We start from the raw sequence: 12,210 nt of genomic DNA on the forward strand, positions 1-12,210 counted from the left end.
ACCCTCCTCCGCCCCTTCTGGCCACCGCCCCAGCACCGCCCCTTTGGGGCGGAAGTGAGCGTGCTCCGGCCGCCCCCTCCCCGGCGCTGTGGCTGTCGCTATGGAGTAGCTGGAGCGGGACGGGGCCGAGCACGGACCGGCGCGAGAGACAGCTGGCGTGACAGGCGGCGCGCTGGGGCCACAGGGCGACAGGGAGCCGGGCGCTGAGCGGCAGCTTCCCGCGGGCTTAGGTAAGCGGCCTGGCCCCCGCGCCTCGGGGCAGGAGCGGCTACTTGTGGCCTAGTGATGGTGTGCGGGGCGGGCAGGGCCCACAGGGACACTGGGCGGCGGCCTTGCGTCCCGGGGGCGCGGCGCAGGGTGGTAGAAAGGAAGGGGCCGCTCAGGAGGCACGGTCGTTGCGTGAGCGGGGCCTCAAGGGGACTGTTGAGCCGCCCGAGCCGGTGGATCACCTGCACGCAGATGCCGCTCACCGCCGTCTGCCTCTGGCTGCCGCCTGCTTCAGGCAGGATCCATTTGGCTGCCCCGCGGACCTGCGAGGATAGCCACCGGCCCTTTGGCAGTGGGGAGGTCGGGGGTTCCTGCGCGCCGCTGGCGGGAGGTTCTCGAAGAAGCGGCGAAAAGTCTGGTCTCGCTGAAGATAACAGTAAATGCTTTGTCTAGAGAGTCTCCTAGAGTCCAGGGGTTTCTGCAGCGTTTAGGTTAGGTTCCACCTGTCAGCAAGCGCCAGGCAGATCTCCCTGTATGGATCTCATGTGAGTTTCTGGTGGGGTTTCAGTTGAAACTCAGTACTGAAATGATGAAGAAAAATTAGGAAGGTGGTTTATAGTGAGTGCAGCTACACCGTGAACAGTGCATCATTGCATTTGATCCTTCAGTTGCTCTTATAACAAGTGCAAGAGATTGGTTGTGCCTGAAAAAACGTGCTCGTTTGGGGGGTTTGTGGGTTTTTTTGTTTGTTTTCTCTCTTTGAGACTCAGTTGTTCTGTCACCTATTTCTTTTGTGAATTCGTCATTGTTTGGGTCAGTTGGATGGAATGGAAGTTTAGGTTGGGTGGCATGAAGTACTCATGCACCTGCCTGCTGTCTTGGTTCACAAAGGCGAATCCCAGCTTGTGATACGTCAAATGCTGGTAGGGTGCATGATTCACTGCCCTGCAGTGTGCACCCGTATCCATGCATCAGGTGAAGCTATGAGTTAGTTGTGGATTATTAGGATAAATTAATAGCTTTAAATCATGCAGTTGTTTTACATTAAGTGAGAATAGTGAGGAATTGAGGAATCTTTGTTTTGGATTTGCCTTTATTTCACCATTTTGAGTGTTTTGCCTCGTTTCTCATTGCTGTGCTGGCTGTTTCCTCCTACCTTGCCAAGTGATTAGGTCGTCATCATTCTGGCATATTGTTGCTGATGTACATTAGCATAAAGACCATTGTTGACTGGGAGGGGAATTTCTGAAAACAACACATTGCCCATTCAGATTTCTTTCTAGGATTAGTTCCAGGTTTCATGGAGCTAGTATCAGTAGCATTAATATTACCTATGAAATTCAAACAGGATGAAATCAAAGTTCTCAAACTTATATTGAATGTCCTGTGTTGCTTGTCTGAACACTATTACTTTTAATATCCTGTACTTTTCTCATTTATTACATTTTAACTTTAAATGAAAGTTTCATTGTGAGTGACTGTTTATTGTTCTGTGGTTGTTAATTAACTTTTTAAAAGAACTGAACAAACCAAGGCTTGTACAGTTGTGAACTAAAATTGTATATTTCAGATATGGTTAATCATGATGATTTGTTGTATTATCGGTACTACCCGGAATAGGTGTATGGGTTGTGTCTGGGGTTTTTTTTTGGCATGGATTTTCAAGATACCTTTTACAGTCCAAATGCTGATACAAGGATTTCTACAAATATGCAATGTTACATGAACTTACACCAGAAGCTGCTTATTGAGAAATAAGTTTCTAAGTACTCCTTGCTTGGTAGCTAAATTAAACAGTAGCTTGCATACTGTCAAGCTGGAGAGGAACAGGTTGGACAGGGCCTACCAGGCTTGATTTTTAAGCCCTAATCCTTCAGACACTGGAATGCTGTTAACATTCTTACATAGTGGCTTTTCCAGGCTTCTCACTAGAGTTAAATTTTCACCCACAGCAGAGGGCACTTCTGATTTAATCAAGGCTACACAATTTTTCCACCAGCTGTGTAGAGAAGCCCCCTTTCGTATTTATACAAAGGAATTTGAACATGCACATCCATTTTCTTCATAATATTTCCACAATTAATTTTGCAAAGTGTCTCTTCAGTTTTCAGAGTTTTAACACAAGATTGTTTTGCATTGATACTAGAGAAGGTTTAACAGCTAGGAGTGAATGAAATGATGCAAAAAGCACAAGGTTTAAAACCAAATAAATTAGATTTGTGGTTACCTTAAACTCATTAGGATTGATTTCATAGTCCTTTAGCATGTAGAGTTTGCACCATGGAATGGCTGCAGAATAAAATCTCAGAGAGCTGGAAATACCTCCCACTTTGAATACTCCATGATCCTTGTTTCTGTCAGGTTAATGAAAAATTCCTTTATATGGGGATATTAGCCAATGACAAACAGGTGTTTGGTCTTAGGCTGCCAAGTTATAACTGGATGCATTTTTCCACAGCACAATTCTTAAAGTAAAATTAACATATTGTTATAAAATGTCACATAGTGTAATAAAATAATTAAGGATTTCTACGTTCCTGTAATTTATTTCCAGCTATGTTTTAAACAAAACACTTAATACATAACAAGCAAGTACGTACTTAAGATTATCTCATTGTATTCAGACTCCGCTCCTCATCTGAGACTCCCAGTCCCCATAATTAAGGCCAACTCCACCTTGAACGTGCTTGCAGTTAAACCTGGTTGTGTGCCTGGATAGTCCCCTTTGAGCTATAACTGATATTTCTAATTTTGAAGTTGAGTATTTTCAAGATTAAGATCTGTGTAGCAGGATACCTTCCTGTTTTATAATAACATTTTCTTATAACTCCTGCTCTGGTTCTTCATTTAATAGCACAAATCTGAGTCACTCAGCTGACATGGAAAATGGATATCTATGGAGCTAGAGCATTTAGTGTATTTCTGCATTGCTCTATGGAAGAATACTGAAGGTGGGCTATAACTGCAACAATATGCTGGAGTAAATTGTTCAGTAACTCATATAACTTTTTAAGAAGTTGTTCAGTATATCTGTTACTGCTTTCAGAAAGTAAGTCTATCTTTCCAATTTAATATTAATCAGGTTATTTGTCTTGATTTCTAATGGCATCAGATCTATGGGAAGGAAGGTGTGCATGCCGGAATAACTTTAGTGTGATTCATTTCAGTCAAGCTATAGAGGTGTCTAAAATAGGTTGCTCCAGGTTTTGTGAGACTAAAGAGCTGTGAAGAGGAAACAAAATCCATTTGTGTCTTGAATATGGAAAAAGCTGTGGAATAGCTGGAATTATATAGACCAGACCATTGCCTTATAAATGTATATAATACAGTGGGAAGAGCTGTAATTTCTACAAGCAAGCACCGCATGTAATCAGAAGGACGTTGGGACTGATTAGTCCCAGTGCTCACTGGATTATTTGTTAATGCCTTTTGCTGCTTTTGTCCTTGTTATAATGATTTGATAAACATCATCTTTGTCACAACAGAATCTTATCTTTGCCATTTCAATAGTAATGTCTTCCTCTGTTTTTCAAAGAAGTACTTTAATACAAATTATATGCCAGTGAGTCAAGTATATGACAAATAAGGCCATAATTGAAAATAGTATTTCTGAAGATTTCAGTACATTTCCTGATGTGCTATCTTAGGTTTATTTTACTATAGGTTGAAGAAATAGTGCTCTCCATACCTTATTTGAAAGAAAGAATGAAGACATATCCTTAAATGTTGCTTTTGAATATACCACGTAATGCTGATTCCAGGAAATAATTTATTCCTACATTCCCTCTTCATCTTTGTTCACACTGATAAGGAAGATGAATGTCTGTCTCTGTTTTTCACTGCTTGTTTCTTGTATTCATTCTTTCTTGTGTATCTGTATCAGAGACACAATAGTATAAATGAACATAGGCTTCAGAACTTCTGTCTGTCAGAATAGGCAAGTCAGATTTTTTGAAACTAATTACGACAACTTAGGAAACTATGGAAGTACACTTTGAGGGGAAGATGAACTGAATTGTAAGCTGCCACCATCCTTTAGCTCATAAATTTGCAAGGTGAAACTTCTGTGTACAATTTTTTTTAAATAAAGCATAAGAAGGTGGGTTCTTGTTTCCTTCCCTTGCATCACCTTATTAATACTTAAGCTCATTAATACTTGAATCATACAAATAGTAATGTCAGCAATCTGATGAGTAAAATACTGAATTTTAAGCTTTGACAAGCACAGTATAGGAAAAAACACATTTTTCTTCTGTATATAATACACACCCATTCTTCTTCTGGTCTGGAATCTTAAGCAATCGCTCTCTTCAGAAAATACGTAGTTCCATGAACACTGGAATTAAAGTATCCTGTTTTCTTTTAGATCTGGTTTTCTTTGTTGATTGATATTGATATACCAGCTGTGAACCTTTCCCGTCATGGGAGCAGTTTACATATTCCCTGCTTTATTCAGTTACCTGCTTTTAAGAAATGGTTGAATTTCTCAGATCTAATGAAGAATGATCAAGAGATTCAGAAGTTTTTGAGGAGGAGTAGCAGCAATGACATAGTGAGGTGGGAGTCAGTCTCTTCTCCCAAGTAACAAGTGGTAGGGCAAAAGGTAATATCTTCAAGCTGTACCAAGGGAGATATAGATTGGATATTAGGAAACATTTCTTCACTGAAAGGGTGGTCAGGTATTGGAACAGGCTGCCCAAGGGAAGTGGTGGAATCACTGTCCCTGGAAGCGTTCAAAAACCATGTAGATGAGGACCCCAGTGATATGGTTTGTGGTGGTCTTGGCAGTCCTGGGGTAATGGTTGGACTTGATGATCTTAAAACTCTGTTCCAGTTGAGTTGAATATGTGATTCTATGACATATAATCCCCAGGCATGCACATGCAAATAATTGTATGCAGTATGGATATGTATAATTGCAAAGCCCTTGTGTGGGTGTTACACTTTTCAGCATGTGTCTTGTGTTAACAGAAATTGTGAAACTTTTTTTTTTTCTTGTCTTTGTAGAATAATACATTGGGGCACAGTTGAGACAATGGAGTCCATGCTGAATAAATTGAAGAGTACTGTTACAAAGGTAACGGCTGATGTCACCAGTGCAGTCATGGGAAATCCTGTTACCAGGGAGTTCGATGTTGGCCGACATATTGCCAGTGGTGGTAATGGTCTTGCTTGGAAGATATTTAATGGAACTAAAAAATCAACAAAACAGGTGGGTGGCCAAGTAAAGACCTAAGTTTATAGGTTAGTTTGTAAGCATTAGATAACAGCCTGTTAGGTAGCAGTTGGTGTCATTTAAATACAAAATCCAACTGGGCAGACTAGTGCTAAGGGTAGTACCATAACTAAAATGAAATGAAGAACTGAACATCATTTAAATATAATGTCCTCAGCTGCATAGGTGATAAGCCTTCACTGCTGGAGAAGGAAGTGGTTTTGCATTCATAGCATACAATTCCAGACCAAGGTCTAAAAGAAGAAAGCAGCTTGTTTTAACATGGATTGGTTCCCCAATTTATTTACCTTGCAGCTTTTTTTTTTTTCTTCTGGCAACAGTACTGGCTTTTTACAGTTTAAAATAATCATGAAATATGCCATCATTTTTTTCTCAGCAACAGAGCCTATAGTTTTTTGCTCACCTTAGTTGTAAAACTAGCAGGATTAAGGAGATAATGGTTTGCACTTCAAGACTCCTGTAGTTGTGTTTAACTTTTATTGTGGTAGTTCTAAATATATTAATGTTAGGTAAATCAACTTTCTGTTGTTTTGACTGTGCATACATTAGCTTTGAAATGAAAGCTTCCTACTATGTGAACTTTAAAGGCAGATTCATTTTAGAACTGAAATAGTTGTATAGCTTATGGCTGAAACAAATTGATAGCAAAAAACACTGACAAGCTTCTAAAAATAAAGCCCTAAAAAGCTGGAGGAAAATCTTTTTCTGGCAAAAGACCAGAGTAATATTGGAATGCTTTTCAGTATTTTAGTTCAAAGACTGGTTTGCTTTGCACAGTGGGAGGCTTTGGTAAAGCATGTGTTTGCATACTGAGTTACATTTGAGTATTCATTGGAAAAATGTATGAGTGCCTATGAGTAAAATAGAGAACAAAAATGAAAGGGAAAACAAACAAAGTTTCTAAAATCAAGCACGCAGCTGCTACCTTAAATTTTCCCTTGCTTTTATATTCATGACATAGTCTTTAACATCATCACATTTAATGTATTTTTTTCCACTACATCCTTCAGTTTACAGGATAGATGGTGAACTGTAGTAATTAAATATTTTGGGTTTGGTTTTTTTTTTCTTTTCTTTGCTGTTGTTCTGTGCCTAGTCTGTGGTATTATTCCCCACACTGTTCAAAATGGCATTGAAAATAGAAGGATTTGAGTTTCTGCAGTGTTCATCACAATAGTGCTTCTTTTTCTACTTTAGGTTTTTACCACTGAGCATGAAGTTTAGATTGGATATAAGGAGGAAATTCTTTCCTGTTAGGGTGGTGAGGCACTGGAATAGGTTGCCCAGGGAGGTTGTGAATGCTCCATCCCTGGCAGTGTTCAAGGCCAGGTTGGATGAGACCTTGGTGTGATATGGTTTAGAGTGAGGTGTCCCCGCCCATGGGAGGGGGGTTGGAACTTGATGTTCTTAAGGTCGTTTCCAACCCTAACTATTCTATGATTCTATGAAACGGAGTAGCCCTTTGGCCAGTTCGGGTTGTCTGTCCTGATCATGTCCCATTCCAGTCTCCTGCCTACCCACAGCCTACTTACTGTGGGAGCAGAGTAGGAAAAAATGAAAGCCTTGAGCCTGTGCAAGCACTGTTCAGCAACAGTGAAAACATTGGTGTGTTATCAGTACTGTTTTAGCCACAAATCTAAAACACAGCACCTTATGGGATGCTATTAAGAAAGTTAAATCCAGCTCAGTTGGACTCAGTACAAAGGAAGACTGCCTAAAGAAGCTGGAAATAGGAAACTGGGGTGTTTAGTGATTAAAAATACAAGGATAAAAAAGCTTTATGAACTTTCGTAGCGAATACCAGGTCTTTGAGACAACGGTCAACAGGATTCCCATAAAATACACGATCACAATCAAAGAGAACTGTGACACTTTTCAGTGTTTTAAAGTGTTCTAGATGAGTAAATATGATTATAGCCCAGTTAAGTCCATCCTGTGTGTTCCATGTTGTGGACAATGCTTACTACTGTTGGCACAGGTGACATTCAGTTCCTTTGCAAAAGCAGTGTAGAACTTAAACACTGATACTTTTTAGGTGATTCATGTTAAAAATCTAAATTCTTGACAGTAACAACAGATGTTTTCTTTAAGGTCTTAATCCTGGCAAATATGTACACAGTACGCATCATAACATACAGCTGTCTCAGTGACATCACTGAGGTTTGCCTAATATTACTTTGAAGTAAATGAGCATCCCTTGGCTTAAACATGTGGGAGGTGAGACAGAAGGTGCAGATGGTCTTATGTTTGTGAACAGAACTGAGATTTAAACTTAGATCTCTTGAGTGGTCAGTCTAGTCCTCTAAATATTTGTCTATACTTACTAGCCCAGCATTACCAGTATACTTGTTGAGACAAGAGCATGTAGAACAAGGTGTGTATACTTCCTTTTACATAATGAATGAAAATCTGTATTGTTAATGGTAAGGGTTGTTTTGTCTCTACTTTTTCACTTTCTTTGTGGAGACCAGTCTTATTTTTTTTAAATATATTTTAGGTTTTTAATGTTAATTTTACATCATGAAGTCAGAATTATGCAGAATTAAATAACAAGTAGTCATCTGCAGGAGGAAGCTACTCTTCCTTCAAACCTGTGAAATGAAAAAAAAAAAACCCAAAAAACCCAACAAAGTGGAAGCTTCTCTAGAGCTTTCTGTGGAGAGAAGTGGTAACTGTTGTAGCCGTAGCAGGCCTTCATCTTGGTAAGTTTCCATGGAAATAATGGAAGGAAATTGAATCCCTATCAGCTATAGTCCGTAGCCTTCCTTTTCGGGCTGAGTAACTCAAGGCTTGAATTCTTGTAAAACAGAAAAGGAAAAACAGAAATAATGTGTTCATAGTCAGAATTTGGCAGGTCAGTTTGGTTCACAAACCGTAATACCATGAACGCTTTTAAATGTTTCCAAGCATGCTGTATTGTTTCAGTAATTTTTGTGCATTGAGAGTGTGTTCTATGGCCCATGACTCAGGTATCTCTTCATTCTTCTGTACAGTAATATCTGGTGACATACGGGAGTTAAGATACTATATTGTTGGTATAGCATTCTGCATATAAAAATTAATGTTGATTATAGAAATGAATTTCAGAATGCCATATTTTGAATTACTAATATCAAACGACAATTAACCTTTTAGTGTCCATGAGTAGAGATGTCTGTATCAGGCGTTACATCAAAATGAAGGTATTGAAAGCAAGGTGTCACACAGCGCAAATTATTTTGATTCTTGACACTCTACAGTAACTAAGTCTACAAAATCAATGTGATAGAAATATTTTTCATACCTAGAATACTACAATTTCATATACATATTTATGGTAACCTAATTCTGTATATGTAAAAATTCAGTCAAACTTCAAACAAACCATGACAGATTGCAGCAAGCACCAACAGAACCTATAGCCATCGTAAAATGTTCATAGTGTAGCTGATGTCACATGCTATGCAATTTAAAAATTAACTTCCTGAATTCTTTTGACTTGTTTTTAAACAGAAGTGCTTTCGGAAGTGCTGTGTTAGTTTGAAAGTGTTATTGGTCACATATTGCTCAATACGTTCACACTTTGTAATGGAAAATGTGTAGGTTTTTTTTATGTAATAGGTATTGCATGTATCTGTCAACCCCTGTAATTGATTCCTGCCTGCCTTGTGCCAGTGCTAATGTTTGATCCATTACACTTGTTGGAGTTGGAGCAGGGAGCTGCAATGGATAGAAGCAGGAAGAGTGTACTTAGCTGAGTTAGCTGTAGATGTTCACCTGCTAGTGGTTTAATGAAACAGGTATCAGCTAAAAAATATAAACCAATTTTTTTCTGTGTTTGACTTAATTTCTTTTTTTATATAAATAGTGTAACTATTCCTCTGAGGTTGTAATTAGAATGATGGTTATAAAATGTGCAGTGCAGGGCACGTCTCTAGAATGAAGGATCACCGCCTCCCCAAGGTCGTGTTTTACGGTGAATTTGCCACCGGTAGCCGCAAGAGAGGTGCCCCAAAGAAGAGATATAAGGACTCTCTGAAACAATACCTTAGCCTTGCCCATATTGACTACCATCAGTGGTCCACCTTGGCCTCCAATTGGGAGACTTGGAGGCACACCATACATAATGCTGCTGACTCCTTTGAGAGTTCACGAAGAACTAGTCTCGAGGAGAAAAGACAACACAGGAGGAATCGCGGCCCACCTGTTTCACCCAAGGAGACCTTCTGTTGTGCTTTTTGTAGCCGGATTTGCCTATCCCACATTGGCCTTCTTAGTCATCAGCGCGCTTGTAGTAAGCGTGGGTAAATGCCCTTCCCAAATCTTCGTTCGCGAAGTCAAGCCATGATGATGATGACAAGAGCCTAGACATCCTCGTGGGACTGAAAATTGTATTTTCGTATTATTTTGTACTTGTTTCTAACTTTTATCATTATTTACAACACTATTGTAGAAGTACAAGAATGTTTGTTTCATGATGTTTTTTTAATTTCCTTTCTTCTTCAATTGATTTATTTCTTTTTAATGGCTTCCAAGATGGGGATGTAATCTAATTTTTTTATTTCACATCTACTTTTGTAATTTCAAAGTTTCATACAAATTTATTAATTTTCTTCAGCTTCATTTGCAGAGATTTGATGGAAGAACTATTTTCTTTGGTTTTATTGTCTACTGCATTTCTGGGACTTCTTTTTACACATGTTCAAGCATTAAAAATTCTTAATATTTTATCGTGGTCTTATAAACTGATTACTGTGACTATAAATTACGTTTCATGAATGTCTAGTTTAATACAGATTGTACTTCTTTGGGGCAGATTGCTGAAACAAGGTCTAGTTTAATAAAGCATGTATTAAATGCCAAATGAATGCGCATCTGCTCAAAATATTTTAATTGCTCGTAGTTGATGTAAATGCTTTCATCTACTTCAATTTAAGCTGATATATGTTCTGTGGATCTGCTGCTTTGTCACTGTGTAGATAGTGGTTATAGTTCATGTATTACTGTTAGTAATACGTGTTAGTACCTTAACTGTTAAAATATATGTCCTGGAGGTTCTGTACAGTAACATGTGATTATGACTGGGACAAAATAAGGACAATATGTATATATACATCAAAACACTGCATTTGTGGGATTGTACTGTTTATTCAAAAAATGTGTATGCGATTGCATACAGGCTTGTTTTTTTTGGCTATGTGATATACTGAGTGAATTTTGTTGCCTATTTCTAGGAAGTGGCTGTTTTTGTCTTTGATAAGAAGCTAATAGACAAGTATCAAAAATTTGAAAAGGATCAGATTATTGATTCTCTAAAACGAGGTGTTCAACAGCTAACCAGGCTTCGGCACCCTCGACTGCTTACTGTTCAACATCCATTGGAAGAATCCAGGTAAGCTGTAGTAAAGTTGAGAACGGACTTTCTTAATCATTGTTTTGTTATTGGATGTACAATATCTGGAATTTTCAGCACATACATCTGTCCTGGTTTAAGCCCAGCCAGCAACCCAGAGCCATGCAGCTGCTCGCTCACTGCTGCGACTGCTGCTGCTGAACCCAGGACGACATCTGATGAGATTCAAGTTCACTGTGTTTACTTATGTGAGAACAGTATTCACCCCACCCTCAGATTTCACCCCCTGTCCCCCAAGCCATAGGATGCATTTCTGGTGTGAATCTACTGCATGATCTTACAGTTGTAGCTGTAAGGCTACAAGACTGTTATAGCATGAAAATTTGGTAGTTCAATTAATTTCACTTTTAAAGAACTCCCTGAAACATTGTTTTCTTTCAAAAGGTTGTTTATACATTTTTTCCATTTATGAGATGTATGTCATTAGTGCATGTGTGACTGAAGATTTTTAGTAAATTGTGTGTGTTGTGGCCACGTATATGTTCAGAAGGTCCTCAGATGCCAATCAAGGGAGAGAAAATTCAGTGTGCTCTTTGTAGTGCTTATTTGATTTATTTAAAGTTGGTCATTAGACAGTAATGGATTAATTAACCAAGTGTAGTGATAACTGCACACTAAAATCTAACAAAATGAAACCTGAAAATAAAATAGAAATCTGATCCTGATCCTGATCCTACTGAGGAACATCATGAAGGTTTTAGAGGATTTTTCTGTAGTGTTTTTTCTAAATTATAGCCTACTGAAGATTCATGTACATTGCCTTTCAAAATTGTACGTTTTTGACTGTGTCTGTTAACCTGCATTATTCCAAATGTACTGGCTTCTAGGAGCTGGGAATACTGTAGGAATGCTTCTTCATCTTTGTGTCACCTACCTTGGGAAGGATTTCTTGGATTAAATGACACTTGCATATTCATATATGTATTTCCTCGCGTAGTAAATACATTTTGCATTAACAAGGGTTCAAAGCTGTTATTTCTTCTGTTTCAGTATGCCCCTCACAAAAGCCTAAGGATCATTAATTAGGTAATTGAAGACAGCTTTGAGTACCCTACAACAGTATGGACTAAATTGCCTAGGGTCACCTCAGTCATAGTGTATGCAAGTGAATTCTGGAGTATACCCCAGACTTATTAATTAATCGAGTATTTCAACTGACTCAGCAACTAGATCTTTAATTATTTTTCCTCCAACTCTGCACTACAGTAGGAAAGCCTAAGATTTATACCTTGGATTGTTAAGAAAGCTTTTGTGTTTTTCCTGTGAAGAAATAGAGCCTTTTCAGTAAAATTAAGAGTCAGAATTTTCATTTGTGATATTTTAGTGATGCCCCATGCTTTGTTCCAGTGGTGGTTCTTTCCATATTCAGCGTGCT

At 38.7% G+C, this 12,210-nt stretch overlaps 1 protein-coding gene across 1 annotated transcript in view; it reads left to right on the top strand.

Annotated features, from left to right (window-relative positions):
* The first annotated feature begins 70 nt into the window (after positions 1–70).
* SCYL2 (SCY1 like pseudokinase 2) overlaps positions 71–12,210 on the top strand; it is a 38,385-nt gene continuing 26,245 nt past the window's right edge. The window contains exons 1-3 of the mRNA XM_061357254.1: positions 71–230; positions 5,215–5,419; positions 10,657–10,814. Of these exons, the coding sequence (XP_061213238.1) occupies positions 5,243–5,419; positions 10,657–10,814 (335 nt within the window). The 5' untranslated portion in view covers positions 71–230; positions 5,215–5,242. The remainder of the gene's footprint in view (positions 231–5,214; positions 5,420–10,656; positions 10,815–12,210) is intronic.

The sequence above is a fragment of the Neopsephotus bourkii genome, unplaced genomic scaffold (assembly GCF_033783945.1).
Source record: "Neopsephotus bourkii isolate Nb327-2 ecotype Australia unplaced genomic scaffold, CSIRO-AGI_Nbou_v1 NB_107, whole genome shotgun sequence".
Lineage (NCBI taxonomy): Eukaryota > Metazoa > Chordata > Aves > Psittaciformes > Psittacidae > Neopsephotus > Neopsephotus bourkii.